At 44.6% G+C, this 25,141-nt stretch overlaps 1 protein-coding gene across 2 annotated transcripts in view; it reads right to left on the minus strand.

Annotated features, from left to right (window-relative positions):
- Window positions 1-25,141, minus strand: part of PAX3 (paired box 3) — a 97,078-nt gene that overhangs the window by 71,517 nt on the left and 420 nt on the right. The window contains exons 2-4 of one of the 2 annotated variants that reach the window (XM_032857321.1): window positions 23,796-24,031; window positions 22,290-22,416; window positions 21,041-21,175 (exon numbers count right to left, since the gene is read on the minus strand). In XM_032857321.1, coding sequence (XP_032713212.1) covers window positions 21,041-21,175; window positions 22,290-22,416; window positions 23,796-24,031 — 498 coding nt within the window. Of the gene's footprint in view, window positions 1-21,040; window positions 21,176-22,289; window positions 22,420-23,795; window positions 24,032-25,141 lie in introns of both variants that reach the window. The other variant, XM_032857320.1, reaches the window with a different exon arrangement.

The raw sequence follows: 25,141 nt of genomic DNA on the forward strand, positions 1-25,141 counted from the left end.
CATGTTTTGTCAGCACTTGATTCCTTTTGTCCCTTGGCTATTTGCCTAGCTGTGGACAATAAGGCAGGAAGAATAGAAGCAGATTGTTGGAATGGCCCTCAATAAACCTAATTATGACATGTTGACTGCCCTCACCATGACACAGTCAAGGGACCCAGGCTTATTCAATTACCCTTGCCAGGTTTCTCTTTCAGACCTAAAGTTATCCTTTGACTGTTTGTATTTCTGAACAGTATTCATGTTCATTGTGAAAGAAAATCCCCTGGACTTTGAGGGGTTTTTAAGTTGATGCTGTTATTGTAGCTAATTTTTATTAACTGAATGATAACATGATAAAGAAATAGACTTTTGTTATGTAATAAGAACAAATCAGTGTGTGTGCTGAAAGTTACACCTCTCTTTCCTTTCTCTTCTAGCCAGCCAGGCAGGACATGTAACCTGAATTAATAAACAAAATAATTTCTTCAACCTGCATGTGCCTTACAACGGGATACTGAGTCTGGCTCCACAGGACAAGACCATTTCTTCGATGTGATTCTTCTTAACTTAAAAATAATAATGACATGACTGTGGGTGGAGGGGTTGCATGTGTGCGTTCTGTTTTGTTTTGCTTTTTAAGCGCCAAGGAGGTTCTTTGCACTATTAACACCAGAGAACATAAGTTCATTGATACCTTTATGCCAACAGCTATTTCTGCAGCTGTTTGAGATAGACAAGATGAACAGTATTTAATTAAAACTCTGGCTGCTGGTTGGAGGAGCCCTTTCCTCCTCCAACAGATTGTTTAGAGATCACGCCAGTGGTTCCCGCAAAGCCCGGGTATAAAAGCTGTGTGTCAAGTGAACAAAAGAGTGGAAAAATGAAGGAATGCCAAAAATCAGCTCCTGATCCATCCTAGCTTTTAAGTCAACTAGGTCTGATAGAATTAATATTCAATTGTATTTAAAGCTGCACAAAGCTTAGCAGGAACAATTGTTTTGTAAGTTACAGCATCCCTGGGTAATTTCTTTTTCTTTCTTTTCTTTCTTTTTTTTTCTTTCTGTTGAGAAACTCATTGTTCTTTTTAGTAATCTGGCAGTCCTTGGGACTATGAGAGAATTAAAATTCAACCACAGTATGACAAAGTAGGTGCTACAATTTCTTAAACTTGTTTGTCAACTCATTCCCTTCATTAGAAAATTCCTATCATTCAAATAAAAGCAAGTCTAAACCGTACTCCGCCTTTGCTGGTGAATTTGGAGTTTGGCATTTATTTGCTTTCTAGGGAAAACACTTTTTTTAATCTTAACGTGAGAAATCAACTTCGCAACCAACCTGAGAAGTGAAATATACAGAGTCCTTAGTGCTTGAAGAATGTTCAGGGTTAGTACTCTCTAGAATGTGTTCTGCTCTGCTGGCCCCTCTCCTTGCACACAGCAACACTTTCACTTTCTCCAAATTCTAGAGTTTTTTGTTTTTTTTTTTTTAATCTCAAACATCCAAAATGAACTGTACAACAAAGTCTTAAAACATCATTAATAAAAATAATTTCAGTGGAATGTATCTCTAAATTTTACAGAATGCCATCCAATAGTTTTAGCTTTAGCATTTAATTTCATTTCTTTAATGCATATAAATCTGTATTCATATTGACTTTAAAACCCTCTGAGCAACTGCAAAAAATAATCCTAATAGTGCTCCACTTATAAATAAAAAAACACCTCCTTTAATAGCAGAGGGGAAAACAGTGCATGTCTCACCACTAGAAAGCTGAAGTGTTCTTCCAAAGTGTTCAAATTACTTTAATCAACAACTGTAACCTCCTGTATAAAAGAAGTTTAAAAAATAAGTCTGCTCTTGCTACTTTATAGTGGAAATGTTATTAAAATATCCAAGATGTCTCAATATTTTAACCTGAAGCATATGTATTTCTGCATTCCCTAAAATGCTTTAATGTTTTTATATAGTTAAATAGAATGGCAATTCTTCGACTCTCCACTAGCACTTCCCTAAGAAAACATAAAAAAAAGTACGTAGAGGAAATCAAATACTCACATCGAGTACTACTCACCACCCCAAACTTGGCAAAGCATTATAAATGCTTGCCGTTCTAAAAGTTATGTTGTTATCTTACTATTCGAACTATATTAAACAAATGTATGCCGTAACTCTCACCAATTCTCCTTCTTCAAATGTGTCGGGGGAGCATAAACTTGGGCTGCGGTGTAAATCGAAGGTTTGCTTATGGACACAGAAAGGAGAGTCGACAACTCGAATTGTTTTGATTTGTATGAAGTTACAGACAAAAATTCTAGTGGTGGCTAAAAGTAGCTACGATCAGATTTCTTCTTTAATCTACAGGTCAAGTAGTAACTTTCTCTCTTATCAAAAAAAATTTTAATTTGAGATTCAAAGTTCAAAATCGCAATACATTTGATCTGAGTATAGGATAATCACTAAGAAAAATAGAAACAAACTCTTTCATACGGTAAACAGTAGTACTTATTATTCTGAATGTATAAAGAGGTATAGTTCCTCTTTCTGATGTTCTCATTTTATAATGTTCGGCTTCTATGTCAAAAGATTAGTAGATATTTTGTAGCAATATTTGCTCACATGTGTTTCCTCAAATCTGTTTGTTTAAGATAAAGAAAACTATAAGAAACCTTGAGCCATAGATTATTGGATACATAAGAAAAATTATGCACGCAAAGATCAGTTTGGATATTTTATACGCTCTAAAAATTCTTCCAAAAATAAATTTTCACAATGCATTTTACATTGTTAATTTTGTCATTTGGCCTTTGCAGTTAAGGTTTGCTGCATTTGAATGATTCATAGTCTGTTTGCAGAATATATACCTAAAAAGTCAACATGTAGATGTTGACTTTTGAAATAATTTTCTTCCACAAAAATAAAAGAGTAAAAAAGTAAAGAAGAAAAATTATTAAAATCTCTTCTTGGTAGGCTATGACATCTTGCCTTGAATTGTTTTTAATATAACAAAAACATTTCTTACATTCAAGTTTCTGAAATGCTTAATTGTAAAGTCCTTGCAAAAACAATAGGTTTTCAGACTTCAAATTACCTACTGTTTAGAGTTTTATCTCAAACTCTGCTTTTCATGGAAAATTTTAATTGATTTAAATCCGATTTTTTTTTTCCGTGAGCCTCTATGCATGTCTTTTAACCCAAGGCAAAAACAAACAAGCAAACTTATTTATCTGATTCAGTTTTTGACAACTACGAATGAGGGAGTTACTTTACATTTAAAACACAAGAGCAGAAACAGATGAAGTGAATGTACCATCCTCTGATTCTTTCTCCTCAAGCCCAGTTTACAGCTTTGACTTGGTCGACTCCCAGAAATCTCCTGTGTCTTCTCTCATCACTGGGAAAAATGTCCAGACACAGATGATTTGAAAGAGGGAATGTTACCGTCCTGCTTAAGCAACTCTAACTTAAGGGGAAGTTCTCTAAACAATACCCGTTTCCAGACTCTTCTAGAAGCCACAGTTTTGACAGGAGCTGCAAGAAACCATCCATTGCCCAGCGTGGGTGGGGAAGAAGACCATGTCCTCCTGCCCAACAACACAGCAAACTTCTGTCCTCAGCCTCGGCTGTTTCGGCACCTGAAGTCCTTCCTTTCAAAGATAGACAGGTAGGAATTCCTCATCCACTAAGATATCGAAAGGCCCCAGGTCTCTCCGTTCTTGCCCTGTATCTCTGGCTGCCTGGAGGCCTCACTGTTTCTTCAAACAACTGCCTGGGGCAGCCGAGAGTCTGCTGAGAATAGAACAAGACCGTAGCTGCCACATCCCGCCAGAGCTGAGAGAGACCATACCCTTCACCTCGCTAGTGCTTCTGTTTCCCAGAAGAAGGGAGAGTGAGGCCCAGAGAGGAAAAGCAACCTGGTCATAGTCACGGTTCAGGAGACCTACAAGAAACATCTAAAAATTGCCTGACCCAACTTTTACAGCTGAGGAAATCAAAGCCCAACCCCCCATTCCCATGTCTCTTGCCCACCTGCCTGACCCAACTTTTACAGCTGAGGAAATCAAAGCCCAGCCCCCCATTCCCATGTCCAGATGAAGGCTCTTGCCCACCTGCCTATGTCCCATAAGAGGATGGATGTTCCTTATCTTCTTGTAAGGAATCTGTCCAGGATCTTTCTAAGAGGTTCCCTGCAAGGACAAAAACTCCTATGCAGTCTAAGGGCCACACAGGTAAATTCTCAGTAGCTGTGGGTTGTCAGACCAACTTTGGCTCCATAAGTAAACAGGGTAAGGCTTGAGAAAGAGAAAGCATCCTGGCAACCCTAACATCCAAGACATAGTTGAGGGGAACTGAGTATGATGATGATGATGATGACTATTATTATTATTAATATCATCATGATCATCATTATTATTTTGCTCTCACACACATCTGTGCCAGTCTTTCACCATGCACAGGGACCACCTCTCCTCACCTCTACCTTTCCTCCCCTAAACTGAACAAGGACAAGGACAGATGCAGTTTTGTAGGACCTAAAGTTTTTATAATTTAGGGAGCCCTTCTTAAAATGTAAAAACCAGGCATGCCTGGGTGGCTCAGTGGGTTAAGCCTCCACCTTCGGCTCAGGTCATGGTCTCAGAGACCTGGGATCGAGCCCCGCATTGGGCTCTCTGCTCAGCGGGGAGCCTGCTTCCTCCTCTCCCTCTGCCTGCTCTCTGCTGACTTGTGATCTCTCTCTCTCTCTCTCTCTCTCTGTCAAATAAATAAATCTTAAAAAAAAAAAAAAGTAAAAACCAGTGTATCTTCATTTTATCACATTCACAAAAACCTAATGGCATGAAGATGCGTGGGATCCCTTCCAGAGTCTGGAAGGGCCCACACAGATGAAGATCCCTAGAACTCAAGGTTCATTCCCTCTATGGTGAGCTCACCTCCAACAAGGACTCCTCTTTCATCCTCCACTTGAGGGGACCAGGGGGAGATGCAGACTGTTTCTACATGCTTGTGTCTGCTGTCATAACCTAATACTTATTAAACATCGATCAAGTCTAAGTGCTAACTTTGGGTGCTCAGCTGGAATTCAAGATCATTCAAGAGTTCACAGACATGACAGGCTGTTTCAGAACCCCATATATCATGGGTGGAATAAATCCCAGCTGTTTCACTGGGAGGTTCATGGCTTACATCCTCCAGAACAGTGTGTTGCTGAGGCTCTCCAGGACCCCAGCACTGAGAGTCTAGGAGTCACCGGCCTTCCAGAAGACTCCTGGAAGGGCTTCAGTGCACTTTCCAGAAGATTTCCAGCCGGCAGATCCATCATGGTTGCCCCTTGGGCCCTAGTCCCCTTGAGGAGGGGAGCCTCATTTCTTCTAACCTCTGACATCAGTCCAGATACCACGAGAAGTGTAAGAGCTCAGGGCACCTGGATGGCTCAGTCAGTTGAGCATCCGGTTTTGGGTTGAGGTCATGATCTCATGAATCATGGGATCGAGCCCTGCATCAGGCTCTGTGCTTGGCAGGGAATCTGCTTGAAAATTCTCTCCCTCTGTCCCTATCCCCCTTCTCTCTCTCTCTCTCTGAAATAAATAAATAAATAAATAAATCTATCTATCTTTTTTTTTTAAAGATTTTATTTATTTATTTGACAGAGAGAGATCATAAGTAGACAGAGAGGCAGTCAGAGAGAGAGAGGGAAGCAGGCTCCCTGCTGAGTAGAGAGCCCAATGCGGGACTCGATCCCAGGACCCTGAGATCATGACCTGAGCCGAAGGCAGCGGTTTAACCCACTGAGCCACCCAGGCGCCCCAATAAATAAATCTTAAAAACAAAAAAATGGTGTGAGGGCTCAGATCAGATGTCTGTTCCTTGGGGAGGGTTTTGAGCTCTGAGGCCAGATGGGTCCCACAGTGCCCTCCCAGAACTTTCATGTTCTTCTGGCCCTGCTCTTTGCCAAGAAGACCAAAGAACACAAGCCAAGGCTTTTCTCTGGCACCCGGTAAATGTGGAAAATCCATCCGTGATGGAGAATGTTCTTGGCCTCACCTGGACCTGCCTCGCCTGGAGAGCTCACCAGTGTACCATGCCCTGGGAGGTCATACTCACCAGCAAGAAGCTCCCTCATTTCAGAACTAGTCTTGCCATTCACCATGAATGATAGAATCTACAGGGGTGTGTTTTGAGTGGCAACTGAAATCTATTCCTTGCCCCCCTTCAAAGGTTTCCTTCCTATGTAGATACCTGGAATTCTGCCATTAGGAATTGGTTCCACTATGTTAGGTTATCAGCTCCCAGCATCCTCTTGGAAACTGCCAACATCCCAGGGAGAGGTAACCAGTCAAGTCTCGTTGTGAATGAGGAAGAGCTTGGTGGAAGCTTATGTTATGTGTGTGTGTGTAGAGTAGGGGGTGCACAAGAGGAAGGTAAGCCAGATGGAAGCAGGACAGGGGTGGGGGACACAGGGAACATACGAAACAGACCTCCCTCTTTTTACCCAAGGTCAGCCCAGAGAGGACTTTGTGAAAGGAAAATGGGAGAAACATTTTCCAAAGGATTTCAAAGGCGGAGCACTGGGGGTAGGGAGATTTTCAAACATCCCTGCAAAAAGCCCAAATTGTTCTGGTAATATCATTTCCTATAAACTATAGTTTGAGTGACAGTTCTATTTTTCCTAAAGCTTTTCCAAAAGGATTTTCCAAGTACTAGGAATTTCAATGTGAAAGATAGTCATTGTCTTTCCTAATGAATTTAATTTGGGTTCTCAATTTAAAAAAAAATAAAAAGGATTCATTTCAGGGGAAGAATTGTTAGTTTAAACCAGTAACATTAAATTACAATAATTCAATAAAATGATAAAGTTAGACAGCAAACAAAACTCAGACCAAATTTGGTTTTCTACGTCATTTGTATTATGTTGTAAGGAAATCGGTCCTCTTCTTATCGGCCCAAGGTATGTGCTAATACTCCGTTACAAAGAAAAGCCCGGGGGAGTGACTTGGTTTCGATTTCCTGGAAAAAGGAGAGACTGAGTGACACCAGAGTGTGCCAGGTAATGAGTCCTTGCTGCCACCTGCAGAAGATCTGTAAGTGCCCACCCTCCACTGACCACGTACTGAGCCTTTGAAGGAAACAAGGTGAGGTGGTCTTCCCAGCCACCAGCTGGCTTTTGGCTCAGGAATGCCCTGAGACACACCAGCTGGTACTTTCCACAGGCAAGAAGACACTGAGAAGTCAAGGCCCAGAAAGTTAACTGGAAGAGCCCAGAAGCAGAATCCCAAATAGGCCAGTTGAGTTTCCACCCTGGCTTCCTTCCTGGAACCCAATCCCTGGATGATGGGGGACCTGCCAAGACCCTGGCATCCCTACATCCCCTGGACTCTTTATCCCGGCTCTCTGCTGTTTTCGACCTGATGCTGAGATCCCAGTCTCCCCTTTGCCATCTTTTCTTCAGACAAAAATTCAGCAACTGTTCAGAGCTTGGCAGGGCCAGTGACCACAAGCAGACATTGGCTTCCAGTAAGAAATTATAGAGGTTTCCTTTCTGCAGCCCTCTGATGAATGCGTGTCGCACGCACATAAGCCCCGGATGTGCCCTGTCTGCACAAAAGCCAAACGAGTCCACCACCTGGAAAGTTTCCACGCTGGATAGCTTCCCAAATCCTATTCCTCTCTGGGGTGTTGCTAGTCCCCCCACAAGGTGCTGTGAGGAGACCCTGTTTATTTGGGGGACTTCCTGACATGGACTCCCAGCCCCTTTTAGAAATGCTCCCAGAAGATGAAGAGAACCAGTGATTCCAGACACTAAGATCCCATTCAATTGCAAATCCTGAAATGTAAAGTTGTCTCCCCCAAAGAATCCATGGGTCCCTCTTTATTTTTTTTTTTTAAGATTTTATTTATTTATTTGACAGAGAGACACAGCGAAAGAGGGAACACAAGCCGGGAGAGTGGGAAATGGAGAAGCAGGCTTCCCACCGAGCAGGGAGCTCAGTGCTGGGCTCAGGCTGGATTCCAGGACCCTGGGATCATGACCTGAGCTGAAGGCAGCTGCTTAAGGACTGAGCCACCCAGGCACCCCCCGCCACCCTCTTAATTTTAAAAAGCAACAAATCTACCAGTCAGGAGAGACAGCAGCTCTCACACCTAAGTCCGTCCTTGCTGACAAGGAGCCAGCCCCTGGACAACGCTCTCCCTTTACCTGTGCAGGGGAGAACAACGACGTCAGAATCTCAAGTGTGGTTACGCAGCCAACGTGGGTCTGAAAACTACTACGCATTTTCTTCTGGTCTAAATTTCTGTTGAGAACATCACAGCAATCTGACAAACAAATCAAACTTTCTTTCAGAATTAACCCTCCTTTGGCCCTCCTCCCTATGTAGAGAGCTGCATCCTTCTGCAGGTAGTAATCAGAGGTCACAAACGATGGGTCTGATTCAATCCAAATTATGCACAGAGCTGTGCGAGAGGGCGGAGGGGGAGGGGGAGCTGCTTTTGATTCTTCTCAGCTCTTTACAGATGCTCTTAACACCAGGCCTGTTTACATGTCCAAAGTGACTCCTTCAGATTTCCATAAGCAAGTCAGAGGGGAAACAGGGAGAGAACCCAGAGCACTCATCTAGCTGCCTTCTATGGAAGCCAAGACGAAAGTTCTAGTATGAAAAGAGCAGACCTTCCCTCCTCTGCCTGCCACAACTGTGCTCTCAAACTAGAGGCAAGAAAAGTCAAGACAGAAGATTGGTTTTGTTTTTCCGTTATTTCTTTTTTTAAGCCAAATCAAGATCCTGCTTTTCAAAAATAAATCCTTAGCTCCCAGCTCATTCTCCTATTTCTGAAAGGCCCACTCGTCAAAAGGAATGACCTGAAATGTTCACTTCGTAATATTTACTGACATTTCCATCTTCCGCTTTCCCAGGAGGGTTTGGAGAAGGTTGTTTTTCTCCTATGGTTGGAACACGGTTCTTCCTGGCTCATTTCACGGACTCGGACTTCAGCTTAGGTAGGCCAGGTACGCAGCAGCATCAAGAACTGAATTCCTGGGCATCAGATTTAAGGGAAAATAGACTGAAACGATTTGAGGGAGGCAAGGTATGTGCAAAACCATAAAAAGTCCTTTGTGCCTAGAAGGGAATGGATACATGCCCCTTAAAAGTTTGTAAAATTAAAAATCAGCCATTCCCAAACTCAAGAAACCCCAAGAACCCAGGCCAGCACTTCTAAAAAATTAGAAATATAAGACCCTGTTTTATTATTCATGGCCTGCTCTCTTACTAGTTCAACCCTGATTTGGTGACCCTGACAGACAGCTTCTCTCTTGTAACTAAACAATCAGAATAAATTGCCTCAAAATTGCTATAAAATTGTCCATAATTTTTCTAGCACAGAAAGAAAAACAGCTAAGAATGTTTATCGTAAATATGTTAACATATGATGGGACATGAGGACTGAAATGAACAATAGACAAGAAAAAAAAAGAATACAAAGAGGAACCAAAAAGTAAAAAAAAAAAAAAAAAAAAAAAGCTTTCCCTGGATTTAGAGACTGTTCCATTTGGAGCAATAACTGCTTAGAGGAATTTCCAGAGGGTAGTCAATGTTGGCAGAACAACTCCCTAGGCAGAGATTTCAAAACCTGTTCTCCAATACGTGTACAGTGGTAGAGAAAATTGTTTCTTTTTTTTCATGCATGTGGCCACAGACAAACATGCTTCTGCTCCGCACTTACGAAGCAAGCCTTCCCCTGCTTGTTCTCAACATAGTACCAAAATTCCACCAAAGCTATCAAAATTACAAATGTCTTCCCTTTGTGCCTACCATGGACAAATTATTTTTACAAATAAACGCACACATGTGCCAGATGGTGTCATTTAATTGCAAACTACCTAATGCTAGATAAACCATCATTTGCCAATGCAATGGAATACTATACAGCTGTACAAAGGAGCTGTGGAAGCCCCCAGACCCTGATGCGGAGTCATTGCTGAGATACAGGCTTGGGGGTGGGAGGTGCAGGAAGCAAGGCACAAAACGGTTTCTATCATGGGCTACCATGTGCACAAAAGGAGAGAACATTTTTAAAAGAGAGAGAGAAATATCATTGTTTATTTATGCATAGACTCTAGAAAGGTGACCAAGATACAGAGGGACACGGACGGGAGGAAAACCCGTTACTGTCTATCCCCCTATATCTTTGGAATTATGTAAGAGCGAAGGTTTTACCCAGCCAAAATAAATAGGATGATTTTAAAAATGGAATCTGACGAAGTATACATTTCATTCGAGTTTTTGCATCTACAGGAGGGCAATCCCTGGAATCAAAGAACGTTTCCCTTTTGAGGCTGAGAGTCAGCCCCCATAATCCAGGGATCCTCTTGCATCTCAAAGCCTTCGGGATGGGGGTGGGGAGGCAGCATGGTCCAGAAGGAAGGCCCGGTGGCTGGCAAACGAGTTTTCATCAGTTCACTGGGGGCCGCCAAGCAAGGCTCCCGGGCTGCCTGCCGAGAGCCTAAGCCCTAACAGCTGCATAAACTGGCCTCGCCCCAGCCTGACCTATTTCGGAGACAGGTCAGACCAGTGCATGCGGGGATAAGAAAACAACCTTCCTTCTCTGCAGTGGCTGCACTAGCAAGCTGCTCCAGCAGGGGAAACTCGGGGCAGGCGCTCTCCAGCTCCCCAAACCTCACAAGCCAGGCTACTTTATTTTCGATTCTTGCATTGCACCGGGATAACACAAAAGTCCCCAGCTTTGGGAACCAGATGGAGGGAAATCAAGTAGAAAGGTCATTGAAATGTATCCTCCAGCTTAACGAATCCTATTTTGGGAAGTTTCTTTAATATTTGTGAACTCAAATTTGATAGGAGAGGGGGTTAAGTAGAATCATGCACAAAGAAAGAGGAATGTACACAGTCTCACATGGGGAGCTAAGAAGATACTTAAGAACAATGAAGTAGCCTGAAGAGGGCACAGAATGAGAAATTGTGCAAAAGCAATTCCGTAAAATGAAGCATTTCGACAGAATTTCAGGAGTACAAAGGCATGCATGCATGATACCTATTTTCAAAAAGCAGCCTGTTTGTCAATGTCTGAAAGAGTGAGAAGAACCTGTTGAAAAACAAACAATGAAAGAAAGAAAGAGAGAAAGAAAGAAATAAAGAAAGAAGAGTTTAATTTGGAGGACTCTGAAAAAACCAAGTTAATCTAAAAAAGAAGAGTAATCTTCACAGAACTAGGAGAAAAAATAATTCAGAAATATCTTTTGACATCTCAATGAATGGCTTTAGAATTTTGCTATTTTTCTTATCTGGTAAGTCAATAAAATCTATTATATTAAATAGCGGCTTACAAACTCCATTTTTTGACACAGTGAAAGTGAAGTGTGTGTGTGTGTGAGTGTGTGTGTGTGCATGCTCCTTCATTGTTGCTCCTAAGCTCTGAATTAAGCTTTTATCTGCCTTTGGGCAGAGCCCATCTGCCAGCAGGCTGGTCACTTTCTGCATGTTCAGAGGGTTTCCTCCCCCAAGATTTTGAATTTTCCTATGATACGTGTAATTTGCATACAACTTGCATCTTCTCATTTTCTTCTCATAGCGCCCTGGGAAGCTGGTATGATATGGCACATCTTACATATGTCAAAACTGAAATTCAAAGGGGCACACCTAAATGTGCTTGGTCACAATTTTAGAGTGAAATAAGGGATGCCTTGGGTAATAGGCTCTTACAGTGCAAGCAAAGGCAGGAAGAGGGACTTGGGGTGTGTTTAAGTCAGAACAGACAACACTCAAATGCTTTAGTGGACCTCAATCAGGAAACTGGCCAAGTAGGGATTCAGAAAGAAGAAACCTGTTGCTTTTCTTATAATAAAATGAATTGGACCAATTAATTTTCTTTAGTTCAGGTTAAGCTCAACCATGGTAATTGACACACACACACACACACACTCACTCACCCCCACTGGCCAAGATTTTCTTAATTAAGATAATATATTAGAATATTGGGAGAATTTTAAAATACATTTGAAGATAGACTCTCTAAGCCTACAATTATTTAAAATAAAAATTTCTTTAAAAAGATATGCCCGGGGCGCCTGGTTGAGGCCTCTGCTTTCGGCTCAGGTCATGATCTCAGGGTCCTGGGATCGGCCCCGCATTGGGCTCTCTGCTCCGCGGGGAGCCTGCTTCCTCCTCTCTCTGCCTGCCTCTCTGCCTACTTGTGATCTCTGTCTGCCAAATAAATAAATAAAATCTTTAAAAAAAATGATATGCCCTATAAGGGAAATAAGGAACATATTAACGTCTCCATACAATGCCCAAGTTCTTGTAGGCTGGAGAAATTATGTCTATACTAGGGTTTGCCAAAAAAAAAAAAAAAAAAAGGTAAGAGAGGTATATTGGGTGTACTGCTAGCATATCTGTGTACCTGTAAAATCACCAGCCTACAAATGTAGGCTTTCTATTAAAAATGCAAATTTGTATGTCACTATGTAAATATTCACTAGGAAAGTACACAAACATTAAAGCAATCCCATGTTACAATATAAACTGCACAGCAATTAACTTTCCTTTCTTAACTATTTTACCCTAACTTATTTATTGTTTCCATCTAATGACATAAAGGCAGGGACATTTAATTCTGCAGTTGTTTCCAGAAATATGCCTACCAGCCGATTATAAAAATTCTCAAAATTTACCTTTAAGCCTCCATAAAACTGTATTATTTGAACTCACAATATGATCTTAGACATTTTTTAATGCTAAAAATCAGTGGTATTTCCTCTCCCTCAGTTCCATGTTGGTCAGCCAAACAGAGTCTCCCATCCTTGTCACAAGTATTTTGATTAGCTATTTTTAAATGGAATCCATCGATGAGGTACTAGAACCGAGATTTTGTTACTCTACTGCTATCAATGCATTAAATCTGGCCAAAGAAAAGTACCTACAGTCATGAAATCCCTAAGTGGGTTGAAGGAGACAAACAGCCAGCTAGTTTGTTATTGCCTGTCATAAGTTCTAATTTGTTTTACTGAGAAAGATTGACTTCCCAATCACTGAAGTAAGGAGGGCATAAAAACTCAGACTACTTTGATCAAGTTGCTTCACCCCAAAGAGAAGAGGTTCTCTGTTGTTGTGTTGTTGTTTCCTTAAAATCCTGCAGCAAAAATCTAAATGCTACAAACTTTGCTGCATGCAATGTACAAGGTAACTCTTTCTTAGGATTTTCCTTCCTAGGAGAAATGTGCATCAAATCAAATTCTAAATTGTAGACCACCTTTTAGTAATATACACTTTCTTCTTTAAAGATAGAAGTTATCTGTTCGTCATTTCTTAGTTTTTATCAGGAAGTTAAGAAAACAGACATTGAAGGTAAGAATTCATTGAACCCTTCCTTAATCATCCTCAGCAACTAATTTCTATGGTTTTCATATTTCTTTTAACAATGGTGAAGTTTCTAACTCATCTCCCTTGAATAGAGGTTTTGTAATGTTAATGGGCATTTTGACAACTGTGCCTGTTCCTTCCAGTTACAAACTGGAAATTATATATATTCTGGTTATTTAAGAGCATAATCCTAACACAGATAATTTGAGATAAAGCTTTCTTAGAAGACAGAAGTCCCAATTCCAGCAAAAATTCAATGCTACTGGGGCTCAGTGTTTGGCCCAACACTGCAAGACAGAGCTGAGAGCTGAACTGTGACAATCTCTACCAGAGACCAGGAGCAACGGGGCAAGAAAAGCTTTCCCAACAGAGCAGAAGATGGTCCTCTGTTCCCACATTGGTATGAATCTTCCAAGAGAAGGGCAACTACTAAAACTCCCTTTCACTTTCTCTGGCCACAATTCCTCAGCTAAAGGCAGCCAGTTCTTCTCCTTCTCCTTCTCCTTCTCCTTCTCCTTCTCCTTCTCCTTCTCCTTCTCCTTCTCCTCCTCCTCCTCCTTCTTCTTCTTTTTAGAATAATATCAAAATCATATTTAATTTTCCCAACTTTATTGAGATATAATTGACATAAGCCAGTTCTTGAGTTAGTAATTCTTCCCTGGTACTGAGATCAGACCTAGTTTAGAGCCCAATTTTGCTGCCCTCCCTGACAGTATATGAACACATAGCCTGATACCCAAGAGGGGAAAGTTATTTTAACTCCATATGTATATGAAATATACATGTACCTGTGGAATACGCAACAAAGAACTCTCTAATGTTGCATCTGGACCCAGGACAAGGTAACCAAAACAGATCTGAGCTGACTCACCCTTCCAGCTTAATCCATTTCAGACAGTTGCTCTACACTCAAATGATTTGGGTTATATCAAAAAACATTTGAGCATAGGTAGAATATTAATTAATTGGGAGATGATAATAGAATATATTAGAAAATATCCACTACATCAAGAAAATATAGATATAGATATGACATATAGAAAATATCTGTATGTCAAGACCCCTCTTATTCAAGAGTGAACAAGAGGGTTCCTGGGTGGCTCAGTTGGTTATACAACTGCCTTTGGCTCAGGTCATGATCCTGGAGTCTCTGAAGGAGTCCCCAGTCGGGCTCTCTGCTCAGCGGGGAGTCTGCTTCTCCCTCTGACCTCTCTGCTCTCTTTCTTTCTCTTTCAAATAAATAAACAAAGTCTTAAAAAAAAAAAAGGAGTGAACAAGAAAGAATAAAACCAAAATGAAATAAAGATACAGTCCTATGCACAATTATTTAGTACTGCAATAAGCACAGTCAGAGAAGGAGATTCAGGAAGACAAATACATGATGCACATTTGAATATCCAAAGCCTGAATCTGGCATAAATTTCACAACCTCAGAGTGATTTGTTGGCATTTGCAAATTAGGCACAGAGATGGTATTTCCAAAAGAGCCCTTGCAGGAATTTTAGCTCTCATAATAAAAGAAAAAAATCGATCCAAATATACTGAATTCTTAAGCTAAAACAAACAAACAAAAAAAGGCTAATAGTTCATTTAAAAATCAACAGCCAAGCAGTCATAAAATCATTCAGGGGAAGATTTTTTTTTTTCCTAGCATTCAACAGCAGTGCTTAATAAGAATTGGGAGGCTATGCTGTTACCTCAAATTCTGATGACTCTAGAAGTGTAATGCACTGGACAAGTGAGCTTTTACTTTTGTGCAACTGGAAATAGTTTACTGCCAGCTTAATTCATAGTGACGAACTTATAAACTCTAACGATGCACAAACTATACACACAAATACATGTATACGCCTACATTGTAGGGGGTTAAAAATATACATGAGACTCATATAACCATCTATAAACACACAAAAATATAGAAACACATGTAGAGAAATGTAGTCAGTATAACTCCCAGTTTCCCATGTATTTAATTATTCCCCACCCAGTTTTACATAAAAAATCTGACATCTGTCCCTTCCATCATTCCAGCTTAGAAGGCAACTTCGGAGAAAGAAATTTCCATATTTAAAAATTTAGGGACATGCAGATAGTAGCTTCCATGTCTCCGGCCACCCTCCAAAAATGACAATCTATTTGATGATAAATTCACCATCTTAGCCTAAGCTCTAAACAAGAAATCACCATAGGATAATTAAAAACACCCCATGAATCTCTTCTCTACAAACCTACGACATGTAACTGGTTTGGGTTCCTATTTCTTAAAGAGAATTTGGTCAATCCTCCTTAGAGGTTTCAGAGGAAAAGGAGGATTTTCCAAGACAGATAAGTTGAAATGATCCCGCTTTGATCTCTGTGGTTAAGAATCCCTCACAATAGAAGATGGCCACTGAGGGGCCGGGATCCCGGCCTTTTAATGCGTAACAATGCTATCAACAAACAGCTACTTAATCAATATTTGGCCAGAGCTGCTGAAAACTTCCTTTTCAGATTTTAATTCCTAGTTGTAAAACAACCCCAGAGCAGCCAGTGAGATAAGGCATTAAACTGACTGCTTAATTGTCTGTTAGTGTCGTGTTAGTTATATATGTACAGGCTTAATGGCTCCTTAATCTTTATTTACCCGCATAAATAAGTTACCTGTCTAGAACCCCACCGAACTGAAACTTCTCTGTCCCCCCAGTCCTGGACAAACTCTGTCTCACTCTTTGTAGGTGCTGTTCCAACTTTTAATTTTCGTTGGCCATTTACTTTCGTAGGACTTAAACATTTAACCTCATGGTTAGGAAGGATTTTTTTTTTTTGTCTTCAAATATATTTATTCATGGATATTGCAACTGGGTTTTAGTGGCAATGCTCTTATTCACCTGATTGATTTCAGCATATCCCTCTCTCCTGAACCGCGGAGCACTTGCTGGTTCTGCCTCAACGCCCCGGTGGGTTTTATTGCGAAGCCCTGGGGACTCTTAAATGACCCTTCAGTAATTATTACACACTTGAAGCCCCTACGTCCCCGTTCCGGTGCTATCAACAATCAAATCAAGCCCCAAAATAAACATACGATTTCAAGCATTAATTAGAAAATCTGCATGTTTTCAATAAGGCTAGAAAGTAAACATGCCCCAGCCAACCAAACAAAACAAATAAGCAAAAAAGAAAAACCTACAAGACTCGAATTCTGGTAATTTGTTTTCTTTCTTTTTCTTTCTTTCTTTCTTTCTTTCCCATCTCAACAGAAAAATCGTTACCGCTATGTCCTTGAAAAGAACGCAACGTGGTGTTTTAATTTGATTGAAGTTTTGATATTTCCAATACACTTTTAAATGGGTGCTATTTCCTTTTTGAGTAACCTAAGGGCTTCAGAAAACAGAAAATTCGCTCAAAAGACTAGAGGCGACATTGGGGTCAAATCTGGGATTCTGACAAATGGACTTGGAGAGTGGGCTGTCCACTTTAATAAAGGTTCCGATGCCACAAACCTAAGATCTTATACCCCATGATTTCAGTCTGTGGGAAAGTTTCTTCCCCCCCACCCCACCCCACCCCCGCCTCCCCCGCGTTGCCTCGCGCCAAAATGTCCTTCCTTGCTAAGTCGGGGGGAAGAAACGGCCTTCCGTTCCTTTCGACTTCAGTAGCTCCCGCTAATGATAAAGTGCTCCTTTCGTGATTCCATTGGAAATGAAATAGTTCGAGGGCCTTTAAATTTTTTCTGCGTTTTTAGTTGGTTTCTCTTATGTCCCGCTGAAAAGCTGACGTGGTCCTAGGTATTTCAAGAAAAGCTCACAAGTTTACAAACAAAACGGGACTCGAGCAAAACTTTTGTCACTTTTACTTTCTCAAATTAAAAAAAAAAAAAAAGACCTGCTTTTCATAAGTGTGAAATAGGAAGCGAGAGAGTCGAACGGAGTATAAGCCTGAAACGACCTATAGTTGGGGTCTCTTAGCCTCATCTTTGAAATCGTTGCAAACCTCCCATGCTCACTAGTGATTTTTAAAGGAGGAAAGCAAAGTCCTACGAAAGTGTATCTCCAGCCCCAGTCAAAACATCAGTTGGGCAATCTGGCCTCTCTCCCCCTGCACTCCCGAGCTGCCACTTCAAAGCCGCTGCAACAAGTCAGTAATTGTAACGTTGCATCTAAATATTTAAGCGAGAGTCTTGCCGTCGCGTGTCCCATTTACAGTCCTCATCTGTCCTCTAATTCCATTACGGCACAAAGCAAAAATGTTTCCCAAAACTCACAAACAGGAAAAGCGTCACCCTTCTGGGGGACAAGGAGGAGGAGGAGGAGGAGGAGGAGGAGGAGGAGGTGGAGGAGGAGGAGGAGGAGGAGGAGGAAGAGATGAAGGAGCAGTTTCTATTGATTAGTCACTGCTTTTGTGTTAAGGGCTTTCTTTAAAATAAGAAAAAAAATGGGGGGAGGTTGCAGAAATTTCACTAATGTGAGCCTCAGGCAAGAGAGAAAAAAAAAAAAAGGGAGAAGGAGGGGGGGAGGCGGGCTGTGTCTAGATGAAAGTGAGAAGGACATAAAGGAGGCAATTGAGTCGGCTGCAGCCCGGCGAGCTAAGCTTCGAGCCGGCCGGAGCGCAGGGGAGGGGGCGGCGCGGCGCGGCGCTTTGGCGCAGGGCGCTGGAGTGGGGGCCGACCCATTGTGGCGGCGCCCGCGGGCCCGCTCGGCCGCTCTGGGGGAGGAACAGAGGCGCCCATTGAGTGGCCGAAGAGGAGGCTGTACCCACGGCCCCCGATCCTGCGACCGGGGCTTGGCTCCTCCGACTGCGCCTCTTCCGATCTCGGTGCTGGCCGGAGGCCCGGGACCAGGCGCTGGCGGTGGGTGGGTGGGGGGCGCTTTGCTGTCCCCGGCCTCCCAACCTTCTCATTCCACCCGGGCAAAGGAGCTGGAAGGATGGACCCAGAAGGGGTGCACAGCGTCTAGTACGCGCCAGGGCACAGGGGCCTGAGCGCGCCGAGTCTGCACGCTGAGCAGCTCTTGGATTGGGCAAGGGACAAGGGAAAGTGAGAAGGTAAAAGGGGTCACCTGGGAGAAAGGCCAAACACTGGACAGAAAAATGAGAGCAGCTCTGACATCTTTCAGGGTGCTTCTCTTCCTGTGTCCTAGAGTCTGACAGGCAGGAAGATGTTCCCCGGGAAAGCCAGTCTTAACACCCCCTTTCCTTCCAACTCCCCCGCCCCCAGGAAGCTGGAACCTCTAGAAGAGAGCGCCTTGCCCTGCTCAGGGCACCCAAAGGTCGTTTCTCAGCCATCCTCCTCCCTCTGGGCTAGGGAGCTCGGGTCGCTTTCTCAACAGTCGTTCTATTTTACAGGTGGAACAGCCGCTGACTTTTGGTGCCCAAACAACAGGGGTAATTTTTTGAGGTTTCTAGACTTCCCTTTAAACTACCCTTCACTCTGTCCCTTCTCTGTGCCCCTCTTGCCCTCCAGGGCTTATCTGGAAAGGGAGCTAGAGCCGCTTAAAGAGAGGGACCCTGCCTCTTCTCTGACAACCCCAAATTAAATTAGGCTTCAGCCTCTGTGGAGTGTGTGTGTTTTCAGCGGTACAGCCCCCGCTGCGGAGAATACTCTGATTTTTAAAATCGTAGCAAATGCCCTTGAATGGCAGCCGGCCCAGCTAGACGGCCCAAAAGACTAGAAACATTTTGTAGGTGAAATAGCCACTTTTTCCACGCTGGAGAGTCCATAAAACTTCCTGGCGCAGCAGCTATTGGAGCTCATTGAATAATTCATCCCTCATTGCAAGCCCGTAATGTCTATTCTCGGCCCTTTGTGGAGCTGTTTTCTCTTCTTTTCTCCTTGAATTATAAAAAGGTTGCCTTCCTTTGTTCACATCAAGCTGCTGCGAGCTGGAGCTTTGTCTGGGCCGAGCTAAAGTGTGAGTTTCAATGGACTCTCCAGGCTTTGTCTCCCAAGTTCATCTCCAAGTGTAGATTGTGTAGAGAAGGCCTTCTTTGTAAAAGCTGGAAAAGTTGTACAAATGTTTGACCAGCTCATTTGGGGCGTTTTGTCTCCTGGGCCTCGGTTGCCTGTGCTGAGAGGGAGCGGCCAGTCTGCCGCCAGGCGCCTCCAGCAACAAGTAGCCAAGCTGTGCTACCCCCACGCTGCTTCTTGAGCCTCTCTGATAGCTCTGGGCTTCCTGCCCCTCTGCCCACAGGGGCCCGTTGGGTTTGGGATTGGCTGGTTTCTCTCCCTCCTCCCTCCCCAGTACCCCTCTGCTGCATCTAAGCCTGGAATAAAAGCTGGGGTGTCTCCTGAGAGACTAGAGCAGAAAAGCACCGCTCCCGAAGGAGGGGCTTAGGCTAAGACCCTGTGAGTCCCCTGCTTTTAAGGAAAGCAACAGTCTATGTATTTCCCTGCCCAGCAAGCCTTGGTTTTTGGTGTCTTTTCCTGATTGCCCGTGTGTCCCAGAACATCGACACTTCTGTCGATCCCTGAAATCAGCTGTTTGAGTTTGTCACATCTAAATTTAAGTGTCTCTTCAAGGTTGTGGACAGATTTTGCCTTGGCTGCTGCCATCCACCTGGGCTGGGCAATGAAAGCAAAAGGTGTGACCAGCTTTCTACCTACAGTCCTACCCTGGAGAACACCTGCTGAGGGTACAAACCCAGCTGGTCACAGTGGGTGTCCAAGCCCACCTGAGGAGCCTCCTACCCTTCCACCACAAGTCAAAACACAACCCACCTAAGTCCCGGGCCCTGAAGGGGGCAACTCAGGGTGTGGCAGGGGTGCCAGGCGCCTCCTGACCCTCTGCGACTTTGAAGAGGTGTGACCATCCCCAAGGCCAAAACTGCAGAGTGGAAAACGGCTGCAGGGATCCCTTTCCGGTTCAACTTCCACAGGTTGGCTTTCCTTTTGGGAAGAGGGAGACACCTTTAGACTCTCCAGACCATGTGTGGTGGGTATAAGGGAAGTAGGCTGCACTTATGGCTCCAAAGGAGAGACTTTTTCTTGAAGATGACAGGTCACAGCTAACAAGGAGCAGGTGGCTTGCACCTTCGGATGAAGACAGGGCACCAACACCACAGCTCCAAGAACCCACATCTTAAGCTGATTTTCCTTCCTAGACACACACACACACACACACTCACAGAAATCAAACCCCATCGCATTTGAAAACCAATTTAAAGCATAAAACAACCATCTGACATATATATGCATGATGTACTCTGTATGTATTTATAAGGCAGTCAAGGTGGTGCAACTCTGGGGCCACACTGCCCCCAAAGAGTTTTGAGTCCTCCTCTCCCCTCCCCTCCTCTAATGATGGGAACCTATCTAGAGATCTGGGCCTTCCCTTAGGACGCAAAAGTTCCTTCAACCTCCAGAGGCTCACAGACTGTCCCCAGCCCCTCAAGCGCTCTGAGACTCCCGGCCCCCGCACACCTGAGGGCAAGAGGGTTGCCTTGCACCAAAACGCAGTTCGCAGTTCTAGACTCTGAGGGGCTGAGGCTGGTGCAGAAGAAAGACTTGTAAGTAGAAAAAGAAAGAAGAGAGATTTTTGTTTTAGCTTCAAGTACGCCTCTAGTCTTTCACTTAAATGCCCTTTCCCGAGTGCAGTGGATAGGAGCGAAGAGGGACCTTGACCCGAGCTGGGGCCGGCCTAGCGCGCTCGGGCCCGCGACGATAGAGCGCGGGTGCCGCCGAGGCACGGGCTCTGAGCGCTCCGCTCAAGCGCGCCTCCGCTTACCTCGCTCGCTCAGGATGCCGTCGATGCTGTGTTTCGCCTTCTTCTCGCTCTCCTCGGCCTCCTTCCTGTCCAGGTCAGCCTCCTCTTCTTCGCCTTTCCCGAATTTACTCCTCAGGATGCGGCTGATGGAACTCACTGGGGGCAGGAGGAGGGTGGGAGCGCGGACGACTGAGCCTTGCCAGGCCGTGCAGGAAGGAGCCTCGAATCCCCAGCCCAGACCCTAGAGCGGCTGCCTTGCACAATTGGCCTGTCTCCTCCTGCATCTTGGGGCATCCTCGACCTTCTATCACCCCTTCAACCTCCCCCTCTAACCCCTGCCCCCACCCCCAAATCCTCACCTCCAAGTTAGATCCAAGAGAACTGCCGTCTCTGTCCCTCTCGTCCCGGCGGAAAGCATTTCCCTTTTTCACTCTATAGACGGGGCTCTAGATCTCGACTCCAAGAGATTTCTCCCGCCAGCCCACCCAGCATCCCCTACCGCCACCTGGGTATTGGGCCTCCGCGGTTGGCGTTAAGGGAGGAAGAACCACAGAGGGCCCGTCCCCTGCAATTCAGCTTTTTTTGAGGCTATAAAGGGTTTAAATTTCAACTGCAGAATCGTTTCCTATTGTAAAAAATCAAAAGAAAATGCACTCTCCCCCATTTATTTTTTCCAGATTCCAGTCTGGTAAACAAATCCATACTCTTGAAATATCTCGTTCTTGCAGGGGGGAAAGGGAGTTTCCTTTTAATTAAAAACAAACTCTCCCGCGCGCCCTCGCGCTCGCCCCTGCGTTTGTCCCTCTTCTCCCTCCGCCTTCCCCCCGGATGCCCCGGGCGCCGGATGGTCCCTGGGACTCTCGGGAAAAATCCGGGCCGTTGCTGAAGCCTTCCCTCCTTTGCGCTCAAGGGAAAGCCTCGGCTGGCGCAGCCCCATCTCCCTTCGGCTGGGGTTACCAAAACATTTGTTTCTCTTTAAAAGGGAACATCAATATTAATAAACGCCTGGTCTCCGCCTCGCGTTTCCTGCCTTTGCCTCCTCGACAGAATTCCTCTTTGGGGAGCCCTTGGCGGTCTCTCAGCCCCAGGACTAGCAGCTCAGCCCCCTCTCGGTAAAACACCGCGAGCGCGTCTGGCTCGTGAATATATTTCAGCGCCCTGGGAGGGGCTGCCTCCCGATCGCCCAGATCGATCTTCTGGGGTATTGTGGCTCGGATGACCCGCCTGGGGAATAGCGTCTGAGGGCCGAAGACGTTAATGGGCCTGGTACCTGAGGGCACAGTGTTTCGATCACAGACAGCGTCCTTAAGTAATTTGTCTCGAATTTCCCAGCTGAACATGCCCGGGTTCTCTCTTTTGTATTCCTCAATTTTCTTCTCCACGTCAGGCGTTGTCACCTGCTTTAAGAGAACAGGCAGGCAGGCATTGGTACCCAGTACTCTGGGCCAAATGTGGGGGCCCTACGGCTTCCAGACCCAGCGGGATGCTCTTTCCTGCACCCCCAGGGGAAGGCCCCTTGTCAGCAAAAGGACCCCAACTCTCTGAAGAAGTTCATTTTCAGGAAGGAGTAGAAGTGAGATCACCCAACACCTGGGGGACCCTCATACTCCCTAGGTAAGCTTAGACAATCAGGATAAATTAAGAAGACTCATAACATCTTGGGGGTGGCAAAGGGTATACTTTCCGATCCCTGAAACTAAAGAAAGTCAACTCGTTACACAGAAACAACATGAAAACGAAACTAAAAAGGGGGAATGTTTGAAAGAGAAGCAAAAAAATCAAGTTAGATCTGCAACTTGTACTTCTCCCAAAAGAGCACAAGATTTTGGCTAAATTGAAGAACAGAATTAAATGCAAAAGCTAATTATATAGGCTTTAAAAAAGGAATCAAATATGGATAACAAATATGGATAATTTGAGAGAGTATCTATTTTCTTTTCTTTTCTTTCTTTTTTTTTTTTTTCAATAAAAGTAGTTCCCAGAGATTCTTGGAGAGTTTGCCAGGGGATCTGGGGCAGGGGGAAGATGGGGAGCACGGCATTTGGAAGTCTTCAGTTTACCAGAACCCTCCTTTTGATTCTGCCCTGTGGCAACTAGGGAATTATACTGGATTTTCCCCATGTCCAGAAGAAAAGACAGACCCTGTGTAATCCCCTCCTACTGAGCCTTAGCCAGTGTGACTCTTTCATTTTTTAAAAGGAACCAAAATATTTTGAGGATAGTACCAAACTGCTTTTTAAATGCCAAGTCATCTTCTCCTTACAAAGGAAACAAATCACCCTGGCTTTTGACTCCCTGAAGACAATTTGGACAGGAGGAGATTGGGGACAGAGGGTGGGAGAGAAAGCCAAAAGCAGCTCCTTAGATTAGGTTTGGCAAGGGCAGTGCAGTGGGTGGGAGCTGGGGAGACTCTTGGGGAAGAAACCAGCAACAGGTGGGCACATCCAACTGCATGTTTTAGGTGTCTGCCTATTAAAATAATTTGGTGAGTATACTAGGGTTCCGACACATTTTTAACAATGCTTTATCTCCTTTGCAAAAAGGCTGGAGTTTTCCCTTAACATTCATGGAGGAACAGCGGCCCAGTCAGCAACCGAGTCCTCCCACCCCCACCATACGCAAGCATAGACGCACATACACCCCAAAGGACCCTTCCCGGTCTTGAAAAATAACTCCTTAGAAAGCTCCAGATGACAGTCCTTGCCCCCTGCCCAATGTTCCCTAAGGCGGGAGACCACAGACCCGGAGGCCTCCAGGCCCAGGCCCCCGCGCTCACCTTGGGCTTGCTGCCGCCAATGGCACCAGGACGGATGGACCCAGTCTCCTGGTACCTGCACAGGATCTTAGAGACGCAGCCGTGGGACACACGCAACTGGCGGGAGATGACACAGGGCCGGATTCCATGGTGGGCCATCTCCACGATCTTGTGGCGGATGTGGTTGGGTAGTGGCCTGCCGTTGATAAACACGCCACCAAGCTGGTTGACACGGCCCTGGCCAAGAGGAGTAGACACTGGGCGTAAAAGGCAAAAAGAGAGGCAGAGGGAAAGTCATTTTCAAAGAACAGAGAGCAGCCTGGAAAACGAGCCCATGTAATTTCGCACTCTTTTGGACAATCAGCATGTCACAGTCAGAGCGCTGAAATTGCTCGACACCCAGCTACCACCCCCAGATCCTTTTCCAATCACATCTGTTCAAATTATGAAGCAATTCCGGGGCACATAATCTTGTGTGAAGGGACCAGCAATGGCAAAATAACGTGCCTCAGAGAAACTGTCTTCCTTTTGGGCCCAGAGAATCTGGCAACTTTGGGAGGTGGGGAGACCCTGCGGTCAGTATCTTGAGGTTTGCTCAAGAAAGAGCGTCCTGACAGAGAGAAAAGTTGACCTAGACGCTCGCCTTCTGGACCCCCACTCATACCAAACCATGTTCAATTGGAACCGCTCCCTTTCTGAGGGACTTGGAGGAAATGACAGCCATTGGGGTTTCTGGCTAAGAGTGCAGAAGTCAAAGGTCAAAGAGGGTCCTAAAAGGAGGCTTCAGGTGGCAGTGTGTGTCACCTGTTACACCTTGAGATAGAGCCCACAGGTGGGTCTGCTCACAGACCCCCTCACCTCCATTCATGCTCTGGGATGACATTTTACTCTAGACCCAGCCTAAAGGGCCCAGTGGCTGGATCAAAATCCCCTTCAGGCGCTCCAGCCCCGCAAACTCTCCAGAAGCACTCAGGCTTGCAAGTCTTCCTGCCTTGGGAGTCACTTCCAGATGACCAAAAGGCAGTTCCCCAAAAGGGTTATGGAAACTTCAAGATGCCACTTGAGATGAATGGAACTCTAATTAATTAGTCAATTAATACTAAAAATCCCAGCACGATGCCATGGAATGTCTGCCCCTACACTTTGCACCGGTAAGAAAAGCCTTTCGGAACTAACCAGAGCTTAGCAAATATGGGAGCTGCCGGGACCATTCTGAGATGCTTTGGGTTGGACAAAATGCGGAGAAGTTGCTTTCTGGTGCTCAGGAGCTGGTTCATCCCTTCCCCACCGGGGCATTTCCAAAACAGCAGGAGAAAGTGGACCCGCCTGGAACAGGCCTGGCCGTCAGGCTCCACAAGGGTTTGCCC

The sequence above is a fragment of the Lontra canadensis genome, unplaced genomic scaffold, assembly GCF_010015895.1.
Source record: "Lontra canadensis isolate GAN:19392208 unplaced genomic scaffold, GSC_riverotter_1.0 scaffold13, whole genome shotgun sequence".
NCBI lineage: Eukaryota > Metazoa > Chordata > Mammalia > Carnivora > Mustelidae > Lontra > Lontra canadensis.